We start from the raw sequence: 25,766 nt of genomic DNA, 5'->3' as shown, positions 1-25,766 counted from the left end.
TCCTCACCTGCTCTTTTCCCACCTAGCTGTTCACATCAGCACGGCTTCATTAGTGTCAGATCCATCTCTGTTAGTGTTTAAACCAGGGTGCGTTGAGGGGACTGAGATGTCTTTACCCTATGCAAAGGTGTTCACACCTTGGTTAGAGATGAATCAGGAATGGCGTATGAAGTTGGTTTGAGAAATGACAACTCAAACAGCAGTATTTTAGAACAAAGTAAAAGATACACACACACATTTTGATAAAGTCATGTGAGCACGGATTAGAAACCCAGCTCAGTAAATGCAGCGAGAGAACAGCAAAGCAGCAGTGTGAATGTGCAGCCAGTCATTTTGCTGCCTCCTGGAATAGGAGCATTATAAAATGGCTCTAATCTTATCATTCAAACTCAGGATCATCACAGTCCTTCAAACGGATGGGAACGTGGGAAGTCTTCCTCTAGCACCACTGTGCAACTCTTTGGTTTAACATCTTTATTTTTAAAAGTATGAAAAAGTGTGAAGTATTTCATTCTTAAAGGTTGCTTGGATGGTTGGCCGTGGTGTAAGGTCTCTGTGAGTCATATTAGCCCTGTTTGGGCATTCTGCCTGCATGTAAAAGCAATATGAAATCAGGAATGAATGCATTAACCTTCAAACACGCCCGCTTGCTGTCCTCTTCGGCCTCTCCAGCATGGAAGGGAGCCTCCTGTATTTATGGCGGCTCCCTGCACAATTTAGACCCTTGACCTTCCCTTACACCAAACCACCTACAGAATCTCCCCAGTACGGGAGGTCCCCACTTCAGAACTTTGCTCTCCAACTTTGCTCTCCAGAACTTTGCTTCCTACACTTGTCCCACCTCTCCTTGCTCACATGTTGCTTCTGCATGCAAGTAGAATGCCTGGAGGGGGCTACTGTCAAACTCTGAAAGGGTTAATAATATAGACAGGTGCTGATAAGTGTTTGAAATCAAATGCCGAAGATGCTTGGTGGCAATTTTTTAAATAATAATAATAATAATAATAATAATAATAATAATAATAATAATAATTTATTATTTATACCCTGCCCATCTGGCTGGGCTTCCCCAGCCACTCTGGGCAGCTTCCAACAAAAACATTAAAATACAGTAATCCATCAAACATTAAAAGCTTCCCTATTAAATGATTGACTGTTGGATTGACTGAGTTGGAGACAGACAGAACTGATCACTGGAATGGTCCCCTGACCAAGCTCCAGGAGGTGCTTTGGCACGACTACCACTGATTTCATATGGCCAGACTGTGTTCCGTGTTAACTGGGGAGAGCAGGAAGTGCCGCCTGGACTTTATGCCCTTGTGCATCAAAATGCTTTGAGTTGGTTTGCCTCGAAGAAATGGCTCCTGGAGATTTATAGAAATCTTCTCAGGATCACTGCTGTGACTAAAAGTCCTTATTCCTTTCACAGATATTGATGGCCCAACTGATCTGGTAACCAACCAAGTAACAGAAGACACAGCTACCATTTCTTGGAACGGGGCCCAGGCTCCAATAGATAGATATGTGGTGAGCTACACCTCAGCTGATGGTGACACCAAAGAGATCTCTGTGGGGAAGGACAAGGAAACCACTACACTGATGGGTTTACATCCAGGCATGGAGTATACCATCTATATCTGGGCTGTGAAGGGAACCCAACAGAGCAGGAAAGCAAGCATAACAGCTGAAACAGGTACCCCAGAGATGTGATATCATGAAGTTTTGTGCTGTGTTCCTTTCTGCCTGTATTTTGTTTCTTATTTTCATACAGTATGTAAGGTAAAAAGGTAAAGGTACCCCTGCCCGTACGGGCCAGTCTTGACAGACTCTGGGGTTGTGCGCCCATCTCACTCAAGAGGCCAGGGGCCAGCGCTGTCCGGAGACACTTCCGGGTCACGTGGCCAGCGTGACATCGCTGCTCTGGCGAGCCAGAGCCGCACACGGAAACGCCGTTTACCTTCCCGCTGGTAAGCGGTCCCTATTTATCTACTTGCACCCAGGGGTGCTTTCGAACTGCTAGGTTGGCAGGCGCTGGGACCGAGCAGCGGGAGCGCACCCCGCCGCAGGGATTCGAACCGCCGACCTTTCAATCGGCAAGCCCTAGGCGCTGAGGTTTTACCCACAGCGCCACCTGCGTCCCCATACAGTATGTAGCCCTTGTTAAATGTTATAAATTTTAGGATCAGTTCATCGGGGAGGATGAGCACTTACATTGTAAGTCATTGATGGAAGGAGTTGAGAGTTTTTCACATTGTGAAGACAAGCTTCTGAACTTAGGTCTAGAAGCGTGCCAAATGGAGATTCATTGCCAAGCTCAGGCCAACAGAAGGAACTACTGCCAGACCAGTGAGGAATTTCTTGACTACCCTAGGCCAGAAAGGGTCATATATGATACTACCTGATCTCTGTGAATGCTTCCAGTTCAGCTGTGCTAACTGATCTGAGCTAGAAGGAGAGTGTTCCTGCCTTTTCCTTGATGGACAAGCATTCTGTCAAGTAATTTACTTGCATTAGTAAAGGTAAAGGGACCCCTGACCATTAGGTCCAGTCGTGGCTGACTCTGGGGTTGCGGCGCTCATCTCACTTTATTGGCTGAGGGAGCCGGTGTACAGCTTCCAGGTCATGTGGCCAGCACGACTGAGCCCCTTCTGGAGAACCAGAGAAGCGCATGGAAATGCCATTTACCTTCCTGCCGGAGTGGTACCTATTTATCTACTTGCACTTTGACGTGCTTTCGAACTGCTAGGTTGGCAGGAGCAGGGACCGAGCAATGGGAGCTCACCCTGTTGTGGGGATTCAAACCACTAACCTTCTGATCGACAAGTCCTAGGCTCTGTGGTTTAACCCACAGCGCCACCCGTGTCCCAAGCACCACCCACGTTGCATTATCAATGGCTAATTCCACCTTCCCAGATTCTGCCCCCTCCCTCACATTAGTTCATTCAAATTCTTATGCATCAAGATGCACGTATGCACGACATTTTACTTCTGAGTAAAAAATCTACTTGCCAGTCTAGCCATGGCAAAGTAATGTCCCACAGATCAAAATAATAAATGACAAAGTCTCAAGAAGGTTATAACTGATATAGAAAGAAAACAATAGTAATACCTCCATTTTGGTTCACAGAGATAGATGGCCCTACAAACCTGAAAACAGACCAAGCAACAGAGAACACAGCCACTATCTCTTGGAATAAGGCATTGGCTCCTATAGACCGGTACATACTTAGCTACACCTCTGCTGATGGAGACACCAGAGAGATCACAGTTGGGAAGGATAAGACCAGCACCACCTTGACTGGACTGAAGCCAGGCATGGAGTATGTCATCTACATCTGGGCTATCAAGGGGAGCCAGCAGAGCAAGAGGACAATCACAAAGACACTGACAGGTAACTTAAGTGAGGAGCAGTGGAGAGAGGTGATGGGATTGTTGGTTTTTAATGATGTGGTTAAAGAACTGAAAGATGAATTCCCTGGATGCCTGGATCCAGGTTTGGGGCAAGTACTCTTTGGTGAGAGAGGCTTGGCAGAGATTTAAAATAGCAAAACGTGCAGCAAAGTATGGGAATGTTGGTGTTAGACCTTTAAGATCTCCCCTTCTACACCCCCTTCCAAAGTCCCCCCCCCTTCCCCTAGCAAAGAGACCACACATTTGGCAATTTAAAAATAGTTTACTTACAAACTCTTCAAAGGTTAGATTCATGTGCTTTTCCATAAAGCAGCAAGAAAAGATGGACAGTAGAACTTAGTTTCAAAAATGGTAAGAGTTTCTAAATTATCTGTATAGAAACACAAATATGGCTTGCTAAAGCCATCCAGCTTAGACATCCTTACTGGTCAGTTTCACATGGTGGAGAGTGAGAGAACAGAGTTTGGTAACCCTTATTCCCAAGGTGAGAGGATGTGATCCAGCTACACCTGGCAGGGCAGCTTACTCCATAGTCTTAACCCCTCCCTGCATTAGCTAGAGTTAAGCATTAACAAGGCTGTCAAATCTCTGTTGGCTCCAGAGCTTTTTTGGGTGATGCTGACAATAATACTTATTTCAGTAATCTGTTCCTTAGCCCTATAATGCAATGCCCAGGAGTATTATCCTCTCTTAATTAAAAAAAATGCAGGGCTGTTTCTAAAAGAGGTTTTGAAATTACAGCTGGTCTAGAATGTAGTGGTCAGTTTGTTAAGTGGACTTGCTACTCTGGGCATTGTACAGCTGTGCTTGGATATCTGCACTGGTTTCTGTGTTGGTTTCAGGGCCATAAAACAGAATCAGAGGGTTTTTTTTGTTTTTTTTTTAAAGCAACAATGATACAAGCAAGATTAAATCACATTTCTAACACCATGTATGCTTTGACCCTTAGCATTGCTAAGGCTTAGCAGTTATGCAGCACTGAAAAATTTCTGCTCTCAATGATGCTTCTGGCTCTGTGCTACATTACCCCATAGGGCAATATGGGTATCTGCTCTGTGGACTTCTCCCAACACTATAAGGTAAAGGTAAAGGGACCCCTGACCATTAGGTCCAGTCGTGACCGACTGGGGTTGTGGCGCTCATCTCACTTTATTGGCCGAGGGAGCTGGCGTCCAGCTTCCTGGTCATGTGGCCAGCATGACTAAGCCACTTCTGGTGAACCAGAGCAGTGCACAGAAACGCCGTTTACCTTCCCGCCAGAGATACCTATTTATCTACTTGCACGTTGACGTGCTTTCGAACTGCTAGGTTGGCAGGAGCAGGGACCGAGCAAAGGGAGCTCACCCCGTCGCGGGGATTCGAACCGCTGACCTTCTGATCGGCAAGTCCTAGGCTCTGTGGTTTAACCCACAGTGCCACCCGCGTCCCTCCCAGCACTATAATGGAATACTAATGGAGCTTCCTTCATTATACAAATAGCAGTATTATGGACATAGTGAGATACTACAAAATTTGCAGAAGCAGTACTGCACAATACTAATGGCAAGCCTACTGACATACCTTGTCCTAGGAAGGTGAATCTGAGGCCCTGCAGCTCCCTCTGTTGTCCACATGCGAAGAAGCTTGCACTGGACATTTTTTCAGGCTGTTTTTCTGCCAGTTTCCCTCTCCTGCAGCCAATACTGCCTGCTCAGAGTCTTCATATTACAGCATAATTTATTTTTTGAACTGCCAAATTCATGCACACCTAGCTGGAATCTCTTATTAGACAACACTAACTTTGCTGCGATGTGTGCGCGCGCACGACTGGGAACTTGACTTCTCGAAGGGACAGTAAGGTAAAGGTAAAGGACCGCTGGAGGGTTAAGTCCAGTCAAAGGCAACTATGGGGTGCTGTGCTGATCTCGCTTTTCAGGCCGAGGGAGCCGGTGTTTGTCCACAGACAGCTTTCCAGGTCATGTGGCCAGCAGGACTAAACCGCTTCTTAAGCTGGAACATCCCCTATATCAGATTTGGCTAATGTGTGACCTGGCCAGGTGATCCCTGTTCATTGGCCATGCTGGTAGGGACTGATGGGAGTTGGAGTCCAACCCATCTGCAGGGCACCATGTTGGCTAGACCCACAGTCAGCTTAATCATGTATACTCAGATCTGACCCCCGTTGAGTTCAGTGTGATTTACCTCCAGGTAAGTGTTCATGGGAGAATGAACTGAATGTATTCTCACCCTGCTCCTGGCTGATGCAGTGGCGTAGCGTGGGTTGTCAGCACCAGGGGCAAGGCAAGTAATTTGCGCCCCCTAACCCGCACTCCTGGCACCCCCCCTCCACAGTGGGCGGCGACCCGGCGGCTCGGATCGGATTTGCACAGCAGTGAGAGAGAGTGAGTGAGCCAGGTAGGGGCAGAGAGCTGCGAGTGCGCCCCCCCAGATGTTGCACCCGGTGCGGCCGGCCCCCCCTGCACCCCCCGCTACGCCACTGGGCTGATGTGTTCATTTATCCCACATCACCTCTGGTAAACAGGCTTTGTGGATTCTTATATTGTTTCAAAAAACCGCAAAACTTGTTTGACCAAATGCAACTGTGGGATGAAAGATTCCCATGGGGGAATCAAAGTCTCTATCAAGCTACTCTTAAAAACTAAGAGGAGCTTTACTATGCTCATGAAAATAAGTTTTGTTTTAGTGGGATTGCATTTGGATGGTGATGTTTACAGATACTCTGACATGTGTGTAATTTTTTGTAGCTGTATGGCTATGGAGATCTGATAGTTGTGACAACTCTATGCTGTCACTATCAACTCTGTGTTGTATGTTTGCCTTGAAATAGCACAGCCTGCTCTTACGGCTGCAGTGGATTCAAGAATCAACTAAACAGGAGGTTGGCAAAGCATTGATTTATATGTCCTGGCATTTTTAAATTTTATTTTATAGTAGCCTATGGGCTGAGCTTGCTCAGCTACCAGCCAGAAACAAGGATTGGTCTGGCATGTGTGTTGCTGTGTGTCTGCCAGTTTGCCAGCCATGATGAGAGTTCCAGACATGTGGAAGGGCAGCCAGAGAACACAGAACCACAGGCGGCTTCGTGCGCAGAGCTAACTTCATAATATTGGAGCTTCAGCACAAGATAAGAGGCTGCCTCATGCACGGCCTTCCGGCCTCGTCAACTGCCGCAAATCTTTTCTGTAACTGATTTATGTAAGCAAGTTCTTAGATAAGACGACTCCTTATTTTAAACTTCAGAAATTTAGGAAAAAATATAGTCTTAAACATGGAAAAATATGGTATACTACCTGTTTTTAAAATGATCTTGTGAGTTTTTTTCTACTTAAGCCAGGTTGAAACACATCTGTTCCCATGTTATACTGATTTATTACCCAGTGTAGGGGCCAAAGTAGTTACTTATTACATGAATTCAAAACTTTCAGAGCAGCTTGAGAGCAGTAAAATAAATAAAATCAGCAAACATGTTATAAAAATAGCAAAGGACTCAAACAAAAATTAAAATTCAGTTGTAATTGAAAGAAAAATAAACTCTTGAAAAGCCTGGATAAATTAAAATGATTTTATGTGGTCATCAATCTCATTTGTGTGTGTGTGTTTTTTTTTGGGGGGGGGCACTTTATGCATTACCAAAAAAGAATAACTGCATCACCTCAAAATGATAAAAGTGGGTTCATTTTTGCATTAATCTAAATACATTAATTTATAAGTATAGTTACAAATTTATAGATAATTGTTATGATTTAAATTAGGGTTTGCTACCCTCTGGCCCCCCAGATAGTCCCTTGCCATTGGCACTACTGGTTGCGGCTGATGGCAGCTGAAACACACCGTGTCTCTCTCCATAGCGGGGGAGTCTGTGACCAGGTGACCTCTGTGCTTGCTCAGTCTGCTCCCCCGGGCAGCTTCAAGGCCCCTGCCAGCCTTTTCCATGTTTCCTACCTTTGAACTTGACTTGGAATGGGCACAGCCTTTCAGTCAGAAAAGTCTCCTCAGCGCCAGGCAGGCATCCCAAGGGAGGGCATTCTGGAACTGGTGGCCACCACAGAGAAGGCCAAGGGGAAGTCAATTTCCTTGTTACCCAAAAGCCATCTTGCTGAGCTTAAGCAGAGGAGCTATAGTGCACAAGAACTGCTCTACTATTTCCCCTCTGATTACTTTTCTGCCCAAATTGCTTTTCCCAAGCTTCTGTTCAATGAATGGGAGAAGAGACGTTGCAATGGCCTCTTCCCCCTCTCCACTTAAGACTACAGCCTCTTGCATGGGGGGGGGGGAGAGAACCTTAGTTAAGTATATTTATTTACTTGATTTAGGGGGGGGGCAGACACCCCCTGCTCCCCCTGGCTATTCCCGTGGCCTCTTGCAGCTGATTTTCATTGAGGTGGGGGGAAAGCTGTGAGACTGCCATGTAAAATCTAATGTGGCTCTAAATAATTTCTGAAACCACATTCACAAGTCTAGTCTTTTTTTCTAAATAACGTGTTATAAGAATTTTAAGGTGTTAGATATATAATAAATGTTCATCAATGTGCCAGGCAGGCACATACATGAGTGTGTGAGCCGTGTGTCTGGAGCAGCGCAGGGGGACAGTCCTGAAACCATTTTGACTCCCAAGCTGACCAAGTGTTTCTCTGCAAGGAGGGTGAAAAAAACCTCCCCATTGTCTCAGGAATTAGGTAATTGCCGTCTCAAAAGAATGCCCAGACTACCAGGAAAGGCAATCAGATAAGGCATTATCAGATAACTTGGCAGACAGGAAAAACAACATTCAAATTTCTGTTGTAGACCGCCTTTTCTGTGATGTAGGTATGATGTTTGTGGGGGGTGGTCTTGGGCTACACCCTTCTGTGATGTATGTTTGGAGGGGTGGTCTGGAGCTCCAGGGCAGGGAATTTCAACATGGATATATAAGGCCTTGCGCGCCATTGTTCGAGGTCCTCCTCCTCTCTCCTGTGTGGGTGGGGAGCACCCTGTTGCAGCATTCAATAAAGATCAGGCTTACGAGCTGCTTTGCTTCTCAATATTCTCTGGTTGGTCTCTGTTATTTTCTCCTACTGATAGAGAACCTACAAAAGGACTCTATATGGGCTCTTGGGTACCCCATAGGAGCCCATATAGGAGTAGGTTTTTTTTTACTTATATCAAATGTAAACACTTTGTGATAGCTTGATGGCCCTGAATGTTTCTAATGGCCTGGTTCACTACTTTGAGGCACTGAAGTATGCAGCATCCCCAAGCTTCTTGTGCTGGAGGCTGAATAAAACAGCATCTTGGTGGAAATAAGATGTATGCTAACCCAGAGACAGAGCTGGCATGAAGCAGAGGTGGAGAAACGGCTACTGTCTTTCGCAAAGCAGGCTTGGGGGTGTGTGTGCGAGTGGGACTGATGCTGCTTTAGACTGTTTTGCAAAATATTTTAATATTCCTAACAAGGAAAATAAAGGCAGACCTTGGAATTTCTAACCACTCAGGGAATTGTGGAGGGGAAAATGGTTCTTCCAGTAGTTTGTTCAATTCCTCTTAGGAATATGGGGAGGTCAAATCTCTTTCTTTCTACACAGGTTATTGTAATGAATAAACCATATAGCAGGTTAAAACACCTTCACCTGCTTTGTCTTTTGCCTAGAAATTGACCCTCCCAGGAATGTCCGTGTGTCAGATGTAACACAGTCCAGTGGATTGGTCACTTGGACACCACCTGATGCTCAGATCAGTGGCTATCTTCTCACCTATCGGGAACCAGATGGTACTATCAAGGTAAGTCTGTAAATTGCTATGTGAGCAAATGTAAGATTAGCTAAGCCAATAGTTCAAAAATGCACAAGCTTTTCACCCATGAACCCAGATTTGATACAGAGATTCACTACATATGCTTTGCATTTAATGTTTTTAATTTATATGAAAAGTTGGTACAGGTGGCATAACTGTAAAGCAACACTGAATCATCATGAAGATTTGGCATGTAGCCAGTATAGAGTCAGGGCCCCCCTTTTGCCTCATTTTAGTTTTGAAAATGTCCAGCCCCCACACAAGATGGTTTATGATATACAATTATAATAAGGCATTAAAACCACATAAAAGCAAATTATAGAAACAGCAGTTATAAAAGCAATCTTGAAATGCAGCCTAGAGATAAAACAGTATTTTTAACAACCTTTTAAAAAGCAGAAAAAGAACAGATGATTTCAGAGATTAAAAGTGAAGCTTTTAATTTGAATTGCCCCATCCTTGTGTTTTGGGAATATAAATACAGCCTATTCCCTTCAAATACTGGAACTTATTCTATGAATGCTATGAACTACGAATGCTATGAACTACTGGAATCAATTCCAATCAGCCCCAGCCAGCATGCCTGATGGTCAGGGATGATGGAAGCTGCAATCCAGCAACACCTGGAGGGCCACACGTTCCCCTACCCTCCTCTAGAAAAACTGCATTTTTCACTTCCCCATGGATCACAACCATCTTTGGGTAGCCAGTCATCTCTTTCCCTGCCTCTTACAGGGATTGGAGGCGAAGGTCAAGAAGGGCTGGAGCCAAATTGTCAATGAAATGTAATTTTTGCCTCTCTTTTCTTTTGTGTGTCAGGAAGTGCGGTTAGGTCCTAATGAGGAAAGGTTTGTCCTCGAAGGCCTTACTCGAGGAACCAAATACACCATACATATCATGGCCTTTAAGGGAGACCGCTGGAGTCGAAAAACAACCACCACCTTTTCTACAGGTAGGTTTTGGGAACTGCAGTAAAACTTCCACGACCTGTTGTTCAAGATGGTGCTTGCCCTCAAAACGGGTCCTGTGGCACTGCCAGCTGAATCTGTGCTGATCGTCTGAGGATTTTTTGTATTATGAAGGCTTGGAAAGAGGCCAGGAGTTCAAGGAGTAGGTCAGTCTGGTCTCAGGGTTTGGATCTGAAATTTCAGGATCTTAGCCGCCTTCTAGGGGTCTCCAGGGGAAGAAGTAATTTGCACCATACCGAATCTTAGTAGGAAAATATGTGACTGAAAACCATAATCACAAATCATAAACATTCATTTTTATAACCAAGTATTTGATGATGTCATCAGGAGCAGAATGGAACACAAATTGAGCTCAGATTAAACTTAATATAGTTTTGTTTGCCAAACCCAGTACTTAATTGAGCTGAGGGAATGTGCCCATCACCATCTAACATGTATTTTTGCTTTGAGAGGTTGAACTCCTGTTTCTTGTGCTCTGAGAAGCATTATGGGTGTATTTAAAAGAATCCTAAGAGCAATGTCTTAATAGCCTATTCTGAAGACATTCTAAATTTGATGATTTTGCACGTCAGATTTGAATAGTAATAGTGGAATAAGTTTTAATAGGTCAAGAACTGGCGGCACTTTCAGATCTTACATAGTAAATATGCCAGAATTTCAAAGTACCACATACATGTTGTCCAGTTTTTAATTTTCCATAATGTAGATGTGACTGCTGAGCCCCTTAACTGGAAAGTAAACTCAGTTATGAGATTGATCATCAAGACACCAGTTAGGAAGAGCTCATCTGTGGCGAGGTAGAAGGACTTTTGTTTTAGCTTATACCTGAGACCTTTTGTGACAAAACGAATTCAAGGATGCTAACCATCTGTGAAGCCTCAACAGAGAATGAGATGGGAGAATCTTATCATCAGCTCAGAGATGACCAGAAAGAAGGGATCCTGTTTTAATTCAGATGTTTACATCATTATTAAATAAGTTTAAAAGGTGAGGCTCCAGTATAAAACCTTATTTTATGCTACTAGATTTGGGAATACAGTGGAAGAAGAGTTCAGTGTGATGAAATCTTACATTCAGACTGGTGTTTGAATATAACATCCTTACACAAAATGGCGAGAGGTTTGGGCATTTGATAATTTGTTGAACAACCAATGTGAGTTGATGGAGCCAAAGGCAACCTTAAAGTTGACAAAAGCTACAAACAAATCCATTTTTTAAAATGTTGGAATACTTAATAATTAAGTGGGCAAGCACAAAACAGTTGTCTAATAACAAGCAGACAGCTTTAAAGCTGGATTGTTCAGAAAACACCTTCTTCGAACTTAAACAGGAGTGTTTTCCATGTAGATTTATGAAATATACTCGGAGTCCTGCAATAATTTCATGCTCTTTATTGCAGCTTGTAAAACAGTGATTGAATTTCTCCCCAAACCTCAGGCTTTTATATACATTATTTACACCATGAGTCCAGTCTGACTGGCTGATTAACTTCCTCCTGGAGCCTGATTGGTCTTCTCCTGTGAGCCCAATCAGTTGTTGCATTCTAGAATCCCACTTACCTATTGTTCTAGGATCCAAGCTTAGTACATAACAATTTACTATAAGATCTATCCATTTATTTGGTCTTTGTGAGTTCATGACTCAAGTGAGATTTGAAGTGGGAGCTCACAAGTCATGCTGGGTTTTCTGCTACACTGCCTCAACTCAGAAAGATATATGGACAAAGCCACCAGGGTCACAGACCTACTGTTTATTTGAAAGGAACAATTGGATTCTCCATCCTTCATTTGCTCCCTGAGAAGCATATAAGCTGAAAAACTGACAGTGGGAAAAACAGTAAGAGAGAAGGAAAGACGAGGGTTTGGAGAGATGGCTATAAGCAAACACAGCTAGACATAAATGCTGTGCAATCCTATGCATGTCTTCTCAGAAGTAAATCCTATTGCATTCCATGGGACTTGCTCCCAGGTACGTGCTGGAAGTGACAGAGTGCTGATCAATTTGCACTGCAGGCAAGGTAACTGCAGGTAACTGCATGAGAAAGAGCAGACAGAGAGAGGAAACTCCAGAGTTCCTCGGCTGTCCTCCTTTTGTTGACCTTCCTTCAGATGGATAATCTTAGGGTTGGTGGTTTCCCTTCCTACTCACCTTCCTTCTCCTTCATGCCTCCCTGATGACTTTGAGCTCTCCCTCTTGTGGTGCAAAAGCAAGGACTGCTTCTTGCATCTCCATTGTAGGTAGATAGAATTAGAGATATTTCCTGTCGAGCCTGCATTTCTGGTAACAAATATTAGCTTGCTTCTTTTCCTAAACTCAGTGTGTCTCAGTGTGATTGTATGCAGGGTAAAGTGTGCTCCTCCAGCAGGGATTCTATATCCAGTTCAGTTTCTGCTGGGTGTTCCAAACAAATGCTAACAGTAAGTATGTACAGGCTGGCAGCCTTAGCCTTGGCTTATGGAACTGCATTTTATCATGTTCATGCGCCCCTTCGGGTCTCCCTGCTCTCTGCCATTCGTGGTCTGTATAGGATAGGGGATAGATTTATTTGGCCCAATCTTGCTCTTTCTGACACAAACTGAAATGCAGCTATCAATTGAAATTTGCAGTTCTCCAAATTTTGCAAAGCGGTTGTCAAGACAAAAAAACCGTATGTAAAAAAAACAGGGAGAGCGCACAAAAATGCGCACATTAGTGAAAATAATGCATAAAATGCATTTGATTAATCTGTGTGCAAAAATGTGTATTAGGAGGAAGGCACAGAAAATGCATGTGAACTTGCATACAAATTCCCCCTCCCCAACATTTTTGCAAACTTAAGAATGGAAAACTGGAAAATCTAGAGAAACGGTGGCCCTGGCCTCCTTTATATTGCTGTGCTGTACAAATATTCTTTGTTTTTCATCTTTCTTTTTGAACTTGCTCACTTGGCTTTCCCCCTCCTTTGCTCCTGCAGTCAGTTTGCGCTATCCCTTCCCTGCGGACTGCAGCCAGACCCAGGAAAACGGACACTCTGCCAGCGGCATGTACACCATCTACCTGAACGGTGACGTCAACAGACCCCTGCAGGTGTACTGTGACATGGCCACTGATGGAGGCGGATGGATAGTGAGTTCTGCTCTTAAACAGCTTTATTTTCTATCCTTTCACAAAGCACTCATGCGACAGATTTGGCCCTTTTCACCAAGGGGAATGAGGCAGCATCGCTTGGTGGTCATATTGCAACCAACCACACCAAAAGCATACTTGCCTCTGCAGGACCTGCACAAAAATTCAGACAGTATTGTGGGGGTTGAGGTGAGTAGCAGCACGCAGGTCAAAGCACAAACCCCACATGTTAGGTGCGCCCTGGAATGTTAGCAGTGGTAGTCAGAAATGCAACAGTACAAGGCAGGGTCTTCATATGCTTCAAAAAGCCTACCTTGAAGTTTCCTTCTTAGGGGTGAGTGGATGTCCTGCATGGCTTTCCTGTTCTTGCTTGTGGGCTGGTTCAGCCCTTTGGTTTCCTCTTTTCTGCATTATCATTTAACCAGGAGAATTTCTAATTTGGGAACTGGTTTCTCCACGCTGTTTACTTTGTCTCATTCCCCTCCCTGCCTTTACAGCTTACTGATATGCATGAGTTCATGCACACAATGGTTTAAACTCTGCACAAAAAGAAATATTGGTGAGATAAGGGGGTCTTTTTCCTCCTGTGATTTAATCAATAACCACATGTGCTTGAGCTCATTGATAACCTGTTGAAGGGGGGGGAGAGAGGAGAAGAACCAAAAGCTGCATAGAGATGCACAGGTGCCATGGAAAGAAAGAAAGAAAGAAAGAAAGAAAGAAAGAAAGAAAGAAAGAAAGAAAGAGTGGACCACAAAGGCATTGGTGTTACTCCACAAACAAAATAGAGATATTCAGATGGGGAGAATTCTATAATTCATGGTCAAATTAAGTTGGCCTCATCAGGTTAGGTATTTCTTATTGTGCCTGTTGTTTGAGCCTTCTTATCTTCAGTTTCCAACTCTCATCCTATCATTGGTGTTCTGTGTTCAAGGGACCAGACCTGTCACTTGGCTTTTGTTTGCTTTCGCAGGTCTTTCAGAGACGGAACACAGGGCAGCTGGATTTCTTTAAGCGCTGGAGGAATTACGTTGAAGGCTTTGGAGACCCTGCTGGGGAATTTTGGCTTGGTACCGTATCTGCATTCTGTATGTGACTGTAGGGAAGGGTGCCACAGGTTTTCTAAAAGTGCCGCTGCTCGTGCATATCTGGTCTTTCTAGCCAGTGCTATGGAAAGGTGAGCTCAGTGGCTTAGGGTGGGCAGGGCGAGAGGGGCTGTGGCCCCGGGTGCAAGATTTGTAGGGGCACAACTGCCAGTATCGCCAACTAGTTGCACTGGAGAAGATGCACAATGGAGGGAATGGGAAGGAAAGGAACCACAAAAAGGAGGGGGAGTCCCTTTCTCAGTGCTTTCTTTCTTTGGTTTCAATTGGTGGATGCTGCTGCTGTTGCCGACACCCCCAAAAGTCCTTCTCCCCTGGGAGCTTGTGTGTGGGTCTTCAGCTCTTGGGATGGGTGCGCTGGCAGTGCCAAGCAGCAGAAGCCTGCCTGTGCTGGAGGACTCTTCAAGCTGCTCCCTTTGCATACAAATCAGTTGCCAGGAGCCGAGCAGGTAGAGGAGAGGAAGGGAAAACGGAGGGAGAGGAGAGATTGGAGAGGAGCCAGGGCTCCAAGCAGTGAAAAGCAAATCACTAAAGCAAATCCCTGGGTCTCACCCAGGTGTGCCAGCGGGGCGGTCTTCAAAGCCCCCCCCTTGGCCAGCCCTGTCTCTTCCCAAAGGAGAGCACGCACACCTGGTGTTCAGCAAGAGCTGCAAGCTGAGCTGCCATTGCCACCTCTACCTTTGTCCTCGCTGCCTCCGAGCTACCCTGCCTCACCGCTCAAGTCAAGCTGGCTATCAGACTGCCCTGGTCAGCCGGCTTGTGCTTGGCTCAGGCTGGCGGAGCAGGTGCAGGGAGCAGCCCCCAGGCAGCAGGAGAGGTGAAGGCACATTGCCTCCAAAGAGCAATGCATTTATGTCGCAAAAACAATGGGTGGAGTTCAGCTAAGTTTACTCTGGACATACTGAAATTTATAGCTTTGTCATGAAAACTTTCTGGCTTTGTTGCCTGGAAATATTTCTTGCTGGCCACGGACAATTGGAACTGTGGTTGTCTGCAAACCTACTCTGGACTGTTACTTTCAGGCCTTGAAAAGCTGCATCAGCTCACCAGTAACGCCCCCGTTCCCTATGAACTGAGGGTGGATTTACGAACGCACAATGAGTCTGCCTACGCCGTCTACGACCTCTTCCAGGTGGGCTCCAGCAGGGATCGTTACAAGCTCTCAGTGGGGAAGTACAGAGGCACCGCTGGTAAGGAAAACGTTATTTGGCTTGCAGTATCGTGTGTAGTGTTAACGGAGAAATCCGCGGGCTCCCTTGGACAAAAACAAAGACACCAACCAGGATAACTTGTAGCAAAACAGCAGCCTGTAGGTTTGGCCTTTATTGATCTGTTGCAACAGGGTGCTCCCCTCACTTGCAGGAGAGAGGAAGGACCCAGAAAAATGGTGTGCAAGGCTTTATAAAGACTTTTGAAATTGCCACCCTGTAGATCAAGACCACCCCCAGAAACATCATACATACATCACAGAAAGGAGGGGTTGAGGGAGGAGTTGTGGTGGTAACCTGAGTGTCCTGTCACCTGGCTGGTTCCCTCTTTCCCCCTCCCCATGAGTACTTTCCAGGTGACAGGGGGGAGTTTGCAGTTTCCTGCCCCCAGAGGGAAGAGCTGATTATTGTCCTTTGTTCCAGTCCGTGCTGAATCCACTCCCATATGCAAGTTCTTTGTGATCTTGACGGTCTTCTGTCTAGGACAATCAGGGTTGGCATAGCAACTGGGCAGGGCTCCTGTGTATGTGCTGGTATGCTGAAGGGATTATGGCTGCCCTGTATCAAACCTTCCCCATTTTGTAGTCCTTCCTTCATGGAGTAAAATAAAAGTGGAACGGTGCAAATCCGATGTATGGTTGATTTTCTATGAATTTATAACAGAAGCATAGCATATGTAGTGTGTGAGTGTGTGTGAAGTTTGTACAAACTGAATGATTGGGGGGGGGGGGGGTTTCCTGCGACAGTAGACACTGGACACAGAAGCAGTGAGACACCCTTCACTGGGTGGAGCTAATTAACTTTTCAGGTGTTAAAATGGCCAGAATTGAAATAATTTATGTACTGACCTGGTGCTCCCCTTCTCTTCTGGGCCACAGCACTCATTGGCCACAGCCAGCACATGGTGCTGAAGGCCAAAACAGCTGGAGGGCACCAGGTTGGAGAAGGCTAGTTTAACAGTATAGTCTTATAGAAAGCACAAAGCTTTCTTTGCAGTTCTTCCCCATGAAATCACTTTATGACCTGTGTACAAAGAGAGAGATATACATGTGTGGTTTTATAGATGGAGCAAAACCACACCTGTGTGCTGTATACGTAAGTGGGAGTATGTGTAAAGAGACAACACTAGCACAGACAACATAAATTTTATGCCTAAATCGAGTATGACCCTGGCACTTAAGGAGCCAGTAATATTTTTCCAATACCCTTCCAACAAAAATCATTATTCCCTTTAGTAGGTGATATAGCATATTGACAGAAAAACACCTTTGCCACCTTTCTCATACTCCAGTTGTGTTTGTTGACTCCATCAGTGTAACGATTTCTCAACTTCCCAAAAGCCACTCCTTTGCCAGAAGGGATACTTTTGGGTGCCTCAGTGGTAGGTGCTATGAAGAGATTTATTACTAGCTATTTATTCACTTCATTGTCAGTTACTCCTTGTAACTGTGCAGTCTTAGGTTTGTCTACTCAGAAGTATGTCCAGCTCAGAAGAACAAAAAGGGGCCATTACAGAATCCCGCAGCAGCAAATTCCCCATAATACTTTTAATAATTTGCTTCCAGTATATCTGTATAATCATGCAGGATTACTAGCAGTGAATAAAGTCCATTGTGAGCTGACTACATTTCCAACATCAATCTGAGCTGCACATTTTTGCAGAAGCCGATGCTGATACAAATCTTGTATAGTTGGCCATTTGTGTTCTCTCCTCTTAGCAGTAGTTGTGTATCTGCATGTTGGCCCTTGAGAAAAGTTCCCTTGCATTTCTGATTCCTCTAGGCAGGCTTTCACAGCTCTTATTTCAGGTACCCAGGTGTACTTGGGTTTTAATGAAGCCAGGATCCCCGTAGTCCTAATGCTGCCTTTCTTCCCCCAATTCAGGGGATGCCATGACTTACCACAACGGTTGGAGATTTACCACCTGGGACAGGGACAGCGACATCGCTCTCAGCAACTGCGCAATCACACATCACGGTGGCTGGTGGTATAAGAACTGCCACTTGGCCAATCTGAATGGCAAATATGGCGAAGACAAGCATAGTGAGGTGAGTACTGGGCATTCTGCCCAGCAAATGTGGGGAACCTTTGGCCCTCCAAAAGCTGCTGAACCACAACTCCCATCATCCCTGGCCACTGCCTGTGCTGGCTGGCGCTGATGGTAGTTGTAGTCAGCAACACCTGGAAGGCCACAGGTCCCCACACCTGCTGTATGGTTCTCCTTTTATATATCAGGTATGCAATTTTTTTCCAAGTGCCTACTAAAATGCTGGCAACATGAGAGACTTCCCTGCGGTTGTCATTTAAAGTTTGGAACTGCCTTACCTGTCTCACAAATGGAATGGAAACCCTTTCTATCCTGCCATCTCTTAACTCTGAATTTATATCAGGAGTTGTTATTCCTTGGGCTGCAATGTTTGATTTGTTTTTCATTGGATCCATCCATTAAAACATTTTTACACATGTCTACTCAAATGTGAGCCCCACTGACATTTATTCCCAGGTACCAGTGTATATAGGATTGCAGTATTAGGTTTTCTCATACAGTTGTTAGGAAAATCTGAAAACTGAAATTCTCACAACTTAATCATGAGCATAGACTCCCGCCCCCCCGAATATGTCAGAAAATGGCTGCTGAGGTCTGGAACAAAGAGCCTGAAAGATGGGAAGATGAGCCCTTTTGCCCTTTTGCCGCATTTCTGCTGAAAAGCGCATTGCAGCAGATTTATAGAGAAAGAGGTGCCACAGAGTAGTGCAGTGCCTTAGTGGTTTAGAGACAACTATGACTCAGGAATAGGGACGCGGGCAGCGCTGTGGGTTAAACCACAGAGCCTAGGATTTGCCGATCAGAAGGTCAGCGGTTCGAATCCCCGCGACGGGGTGAGCTCCTGTTCCTCGGTCCCTGCTCCTGCCCACCTAGCAGTTCGAAAGCACATCAAAGTGCAAGTAGATAAATAGGTAGCGCTCCGGCGGGAAGGTAAACGGCATTTCCGTGTGCTGCTCTGGTTCGCCAGAAGCGGCTTAGTCCTGCTGGCCACATGACCCAGAAGCTGTCTGCGGACAAATGCCGGCTCCCTCAGCCTATAGAGTGAGATGAGCTCGCAACCCCAGAGTCGGCCACGACCTAATGGTCAGGGGTCCTTTACTTTATGACTCAGGAAAGGCTCTTCCTCCCCAGGTTGAATCTCACAGCCAGGTGGTAGCCTTTGGCAAGCTCTTCCTGCACAAAGAATAAGAGGCTAATAATATTGACCTACCTTGCTAGATTACAAGACAGTGTATGTGAAATGCTTTGATCACTCGGAATTGCTGTGCTCAAAAGTATTGCACACTTTTCTTCCTCCTCTTTCTACCCTTCCTCATACAGAGATCAGAATGGCTAACAACATTCATAAAATGCAGCATAAAAGTGAAATTAAAACCACAATTCACAGTAATACATGATAACAATAGGATATGACATCAATGTTCAAGCCAGTGGAGCAGGAAACATTTTAGACAGTTAGACAAACAGAGGTTCTCCATCTGTGCTCTGAAGACCTGCAAAAATAAGCTGGTGGGGGCACTCTGATCTGGAGAGACTTTCCTAGATGGCAGTTTATCAACACCTATTGAAAGGTTTTGAGGACTGGATCTAATCCATGGGGCTGTTGTGGCAGCTAGACTGGTGACAGTGTGTGGCCACCGAGACCATATAACACCAGCCCTGAAAGACCTACATTGGCTCCCAGTACGTTTCCGAGCACAATTCAAAGTGTTGGTGCTGACCTTTAAAGCCCTAAATGGCCTTGGCCCAGTATACCTGAAGGAGTGTCTCCACCCCCATTGTTCTGCCCGGGCACTGAGGTCCAGCTCCGAGGGCCTTCTGTTGGTTCCCTCATTGCAAGAAGCGAAGTTACAGGGAACCAGGCAGAGGGCCTTCTCGGTAGTGGCACCCACCCTGTGGAACGCCCTCCCACCAGATGTCAAAGAGAACAACAACCACCTGACATTGAGAAGACATCTGAAGGCAGCCCTGTTTAGGGAATGTGTGACATTTTAATGTATTTTTAATCTTTGTTGGAAACCGCCCTGAGTGGCTGGGGAAACCCAGCCAGGTGTTCAAGAAGGACACTGACAAAATGGAACGGGTCCAGAGGAGGGCAACCAAAATGGTCAAAGGCCTGGAAACGATGCCTTATGAGGAACGGCTAAGGGAGCTGGGCATGTTTAGCCTGGAGAAGAGGAGGTTAAGGGGTGATATGATAGCCATGTTCAAATATATAAAAGGATGTCACATAGAGGAGGGAGAAAGGTTGTTTTCTGCTGCTCCAGAGAAGCGGACACGGAGCAATGGTTCCAAACTACAAGAAAGAAGATTCCACCTAAACATTAGGAAGAAGTTCCTGACAATAAGAGCTGTTTGACAGTGGAATTTGCTGCCAAGGAGTGTGGTGGAGTCTCCTTCTTTGGTGTTTCCTGCTTGGCAGGGGGTTGGACTCGATGGCCCTTGTGGTCACTTCCAACTCTAGGATTCTATGATTCTATTCTAAATAAATTTATTATTATTATTATTATTATTATTATTATTATTATTATTGGCCATAACAGTAAGTGAAAAATAATATGGTTGAAATGGTATTATTTCTACTATAAATTTGGGCAGGAGTTTTAATTTTTGCCCACAGATTCAAGAAGTTTCTTTGGCATGCAAAAGATCCCAGGTTTAATCCCTGGTGTTTCCAGTTAAGAGCTGGAAAAGACTCTTGCCTGAAGCCCCAGAGAACCACAACCAGGCAGTCGACAAGGACAAGCCTCTAGTGGTCTGACTTGGTGTAGCTCAGGGCAGTGTCCTTTGTTCTGGTGCTTGATTACCTCTTTTTCTCTTTCCAGGGAATTAACTGGGAGCCATGGAAAGGCCACTTGTTCTCCATCCCTTACACCGAGATGAAGTTCCGTCCACGCTCACACCCAATCTTGGGTAGAAAAAGGAGATCTCTAGCAGGGAAGGAACCCAGGGTTTAAAATGGATGAAATGTGGTGCTTGTCAAGTGAAACATGGCGATGCATTATCATGTAACCATGTGACGTTGGGTTGCTTATTTTAGTACATTTATAATCGCATACAACTGGTTACAGGCTTCCGCAGAAGAATTATCTGGTTTAATTGGTTGGGATCAGCACAGAACCTGCACTGCACTGTGGGTGCAATTTGAATTCTTCTTGTGGAGGGCCATGTCTATCGCGGCTCCCTCTGCTTGTTCTGATAGCTACCATGGATCAGGAGGGCGCATTCCAGTCCTCCAATGGTTCCATGTTCTTGACAAGAACTTCCCCCACAGCAGGATCCTGCTTTTCCTTGCCAGAGAAAACAAAGAAGTCACCACACCATCTCTTTTCCTTCTTTGCTCTGTCTCTCGGGTGCTTTGCTTATTCCGCTCAACAAGGACCCGATTGGTCTGCTGTGCTCTGATTTCTGAGATGTAGCTTTGCAAAACCCAAGGTGCTAATTTAACATATTTTTCTATCCATGGTGTTCTCTGCAAGACAGTTGTCAAGTCACCAAAAGCCAACAGTATCAAACTCTCAAGCGCTGCTGAGAATGATGCGGTTGTATCTCAAAGATGCCTCTCCTAAATAAAGCACGACCTTTGCTCTTTTTAGGGCCGACCCTGTCCATGAGGCAAGGTGTTGCAAGAGCCTCAAGGGGCAAAAGCCACGAGATGGGGCCCCATCCTGCAGGCAGAGAAGTGGTACCAGCAGCAGCACTGGTTTCTGGGTAGATCTCACCGAATCTCACATGATCTCACTGAAATATTGCAAGATCTCACAGAGCAAGTGAGATCTCACTGGAAGCCAGCACTGCTGTGCAACGCAGATGAGGCAGGCTTCAGCAGGGACGGGGGGGGGGGGGGAACGTTTCCGTTTCACCTCAAGCAGCAAAGCAGAATGCGTTGCCCCTGTTCGTTCTTGTTCTTTGGCTCTATTCCCATGTGAGAAATTGTTTCATCCCCTTTTCTCCCACCCTCTTTTTCACTTGAGAAATTGTTTCTGTAGTAAGTCACAAAACTGTACCATTTCATACTACAAGTGTTCCTCCATATCCTCCTGCCCCAAATGCCTTGCTAAGGGGAACACTCCTCTCAGACATGTAGTTTTCTATGTGCAGAGATATTGTGCTAAGGAGAAGCATGCAGTCCTTTTAAGCCTCTGTTCTGCAGCCTGAAGTGACTCAGACCTGACTTAGGTTTGCCAAGCCATGTGTAAAACTTTAGTTATAGCACCACCTAATGTTGATTTCAAGTAAAGGGGCGTATAGCAAGTCAGTATTTCTAATGTTGTATATATGCTTTACTAGGGGGTGCGCTCCTACTTGTTCTGCTCACCAACACGTTCACCCCCTCCAGCTTCCCCTTCCCACCCTGTTCAACTGCTAAGCTCACCTTTTTCACCTTCCCAACACCATTTCTGAAGCCACTTCTCTCTTTTGTTCTGCAGTTCTGCTTTGCACACCTGTTTTCACCTTTCGCTTTCGTGTCTATACCTCCTCTGCACTCTTTTTCTGCAACCTCCTTGTACACAAACAATCCCCAGAGTAATCTCATGCATCATCTCTGAGGGAATTTAATATATGATTCCCTGAGGACCTACGCATGTGGATAAACAAAAGAATCGGCTGGGTACAAAATTTGGGGCTAGCATACTGAGAGCCCCAGTAGCAGAGATTAAACTCACAAAAGCTGCAGTACAGCGTTAGGACTATAGATTGTTCATCTGCACACAGCAGCTGACCTCTTTCTACCCCTCTTGCAATGAGAAGACCACACACCTTTAAGTTTCAAATGCTTTACTTAACAGATTCAAGGTCTAAGTCATACAGTGTTCCATGCAGCAGCAAGGATAATACAGGCAAGAGACCCCTCCATAGAAAATACAGAATATAGTTCCAAACATGTGCTGTAAGCTTTGGAGCAAACTCACACATCTCCATCTTGTTACATTATGCGCACACACACACACACACACACACACACACACACACGAAGTACAAAGGCTTTACTTCCTCCATTTCCGGGTGTGACCTAGCTGAGTCTATCTAGCAATACAACTCTGTAGTCCTTTCCCGCTCCATGCACTAACTAGTAGTTGTGCATAGTTATGTTTGACTGCAGTGTCCCACATCTTTCTCCTTCCATACAGGCAACCCCCAACTTGTGCAGGGTTGTGTTCCGGGTCATTGTGCGCTTGCGTGAAATCGCATGCAATTGAAACTCTGCCCCCACTCTTTCCTTTTAGTGATGTATTTTATTACCTTTCTGAGTCATTTCCGTGTTTGGTGCTATGTGTGTGATTGCACACATATTGGTCACACCTAAAATGGGGGTTGCCTGTATATTGCAACTATTAAGCATCCTTTTCACATTCTTATGAAGCCACCATCCCCTCTTATGCCAGAACCTTTCGTGTCTCTGCTTTCATCTCCAGTGCCATTCCATCCCTCATACTCCCTCCTTTTTCGCAATCTCTTTTCCATTTCCCCATTTCCCCTCATGTTCCCCTTCCCCTTCCTACATCATGATAACTTTCGTACCTTTATTCTACCTAATTGTTTAGTTAGAGAAGCTTAACTTCAGTTAATGGATGTGGCACATGTCTGGGTGTTTGCTTGTTAATAAAAATATCTCTTCTAAATTTAATCTGGAATTTCATGTTCATATTTGCTTCATGTGGCAAATATGCTGTATGAAGGTGCTATGAAATATGTGAGGGCTCCACATCCTTTATCTTTCTCATATGAGGCAGCTGAGGAATGGAAGAGGGGAAATAGCCATTTTTTTTCCTGGCAGTGTCCTTCTCATTGCACTCAGACAATAGCAGAAGTTTGAGTATGAGAGAGCAGAGATGGAGAGAGAATGGGATGAAAATTGTGGTTTTAAACAACAGCAGAGGTTTGTGTAAGCAGGGATAGATGTACACTGAGGGGTTGGTCTTTAAATCACAAACAAACCAGGTTTAACAAGGAGAAATAGCAGAGATGGGGTCAACCCAGAAGCTAACACAGCAGAGCCTTTCCAAACTCCCTTTTCATAGTTCTCAAATTTTGTTTTAAATGCCATTTTCCCTCCTCACTGGTACTCCTTCCTCACGCTGCTCAAACTTCTGCCATTGTTTAAAACTGCCACATCTTCCCGCTTTATTCATACCTCGGCTCTTGTTTAAAACCACCATTTCCCTCTCATTGTCTTTCCACCACTGCTTTACTTAAACTTATGCTGTTTTGAACCACCACTTTCTCCCTCTTAGTGTCCCTTCCTTCTCAGTCCCATTCCGTGGGCACTGCTATTGTGCAACTTGCCTTCCCTTTAACCCCCTTCCTAACCCCGACTTCATGCAAATCTGGGATTGTGATGATTCCCTACATATCCTCCAATGGCTAAGCTGATTTCACGCAATTCCGGTATTGTGGTGCAGCATGACAAATCCTCCGATGGGGGCTGTGCGATGACAGCCTTATAATTTTATGTATATAGGGAGAGAGGAAGATGAGCTTTATGTCCCTCTGCTCCCACTACCAGAATTTTCCCAACAGGATACTCTTAATTTTGTGGAGGGAGTGGTAGGGAAAGATTCTTTTTCTTAGTAAAAACATAACTTCTCCCTATCACATATGTGAAACAAAGTTTGTAATCTCTAGTGGTTGTATCGCTTCCAAGTCACAGTGAAAGCAAATGTGGGTCAGTGATTAGATTTCTATCTAGTGGCCTGGTTTTAAATCCCAGCTGAGCCAGGAACACAGAGGAGAGTCTTGGACAAGTGTTTCTTAACTTCCAGTTTAAAAATGGTTATCAGATTTTGGGAGAATTAATAATTACAAAAACTGTTATAAAAACACTTTAAATAACAAATACTGAGAAGTCCAGGAGGCACAAATTTCACCAAAACTATACAGGGCCCCAAGTATCTAACTTGTTGGTTTTTTGTTTTTAAATAACTCTTTATAGACAGAAACATAATAGTTTAGTTTAAAGAAAGCTTTAAATTCTGCTGTAATCAAGCTAGTATCTGTCTTGTTTGCTTCTGCATTCTGCTTAAATTTTATTTTTGACCACTATGGGTAATTACTTATGCTTGTTAGAAAAAAATGTATTTCTATACCATTGCCAATTTTGATACTTACTGTGGATCTTGAAACATTTCAGAAATATTTCACATTGTTTAGCAAAGTTTATAATTTAGCCACAGAATGTAATGGGGAGATCCTTATTACTTATAAATAAAGATATTTTAAAGTTATATTCTTAGAATTCTTTATGAAATCCAACCTACACAGAACATAAAATGGCAGTTTTAGTCTAGAGTTCTTCATGTGTTGTGCAAAGGAGCACACATCTAGTTGAAGCCAATGTACCTGCTGAACTTACGTGGTTTCTTGAATCTGAAAGGCGCCCAACTCAGTTGGCCAGTGTCCGCACACATGCTCTGTTTTGACAAAACATTTTACACTTTAGAGTAATACCTGTAAGATAAGCTAAGAGAAGATGATCTGCAACAGCAAGTAGACCAGTTTGACTCAGGCACAGGAGTTGCTGCAGCACATCAAGAATCACACGTTGTGGTTGTGATGCTGCACTGATGTCATGATTTGTGACTATGCCAGTGTGCTAGGCACGGCCACAGCTGAACATCTGCCCTGGGAGGAGGAGGAGGAGGAGGAGGAGGAGGTGGAGGAGGAGGAGGAGGCAGGCAGGCATAGACAACATCAAGGCTTGCTCCAGTCAGACTGTCCCGTCCCTGGCCCAACAATCTTAAAAGTTGTACCATCTGCATTAGTCCTTTAAAACTGTGAACCGCCTTAGTACAAAGGCGGTATATTGACCAGTTGCTAAGCTTTTTCAAAGCACAGGAATTGGTTGCATGACAGGGATGAGCTAGGAAGATTACGGTAATATTGGTAATAAACCACTGGAATGATTGCTGCCAGAATAAAGAATTCACTTATTGACTAAATTAATTGACTCACTGCTTACATTTATGTAACTGTACATATCCAAAGTATCTGTATCTGTGCCTTTTTGTGAGGTAACACAATGGAAGTAAGCACGGAAAACCACTCTTAATTAGAAGCGAGGCCACCTGTAGTATTTTTTCATTTACTGTGACAGAAACGGCACCACAGCAATCTCAAAAAGTAAACAGCTATGCCCTTAACTCCACCACTCAAT

At 44.7% G+C, this 25,766-nt stretch overlaps 1 protein-coding gene and 1 long non-coding RNA gene across 2 annotated transcripts in view; one reads left to right on the top strand and one right to left on the bottom strand.

Moving 5' to 3' along the window:
- Positions 1-20,754, top strand: part of TNN (tenascin N) — a gene marked incomplete at its 5' end in the record, with an annotated part of 32,230 nt that extends 11,476 nt beyond the window's left edge. The window contains 9 exons of the mRNA XM_083745773.1: positions 1,430-1,693; positions 3,128-3,391; positions 9,038-9,168; positions 10,000-10,132; positions 13,102-13,253; positions 14,227-14,323; positions 15,379-15,546; positions 17,449-17,612; positions 20,437-20,754. Of these exons, the coding sequence (XP_083601899.1) occupies positions 1,430-1,693; positions 3,128-3,391; positions 9,038-9,168; positions 10,000-10,132; positions 13,102-13,253; positions 14,227-14,323; positions 15,379-15,546; positions 17,449-17,612; positions 20,437-20,568 (1,505 nt within the window). The 3' untranslated portion in view covers positions 20,569-20,754. The remainder of the gene's footprint in view (positions 1-1,429; positions 1,694-3,127; positions 3,392-9,037; positions 9,169-9,999; positions 10,133-13,101; positions 13,254-14,226; positions 14,324-15,378; positions 15,547-17,448; positions 17,613-20,436) is intronic.
- A 1,619-nt stretch (positions 20,755-22,373) lies between these two features.
- On the bottom strand, positions 22,374-25,484 carry LOC310846926. Its single transcript, XR_014565632.1, has 2 exons — positions 25,446-25,484; positions 22,374-25,395 (listed from the first exon to the last, which is right to left on the bottom strand). It is a non-coding gene; the product is annotated as an uncharacterized lncRNA (long non-coding RNA).
- Positions 25,485-25,766: the final 282 nt, after the last annotated feature.

The sequence above is a fragment of the Podarcis gaigeae genome, assembly GCF_964106915.1.
Source record: "Podarcis gaigeae genome assembly, chromosome: 6".
NCBI lineage: Eukaryota > Metazoa > Chordata > Lepidosauria > Squamata > Lacertidae > Podarcis > Podarcis gaigeae.
This window is presented reverse-complemented; position numbering and strand designations above follow the sequence as displayed.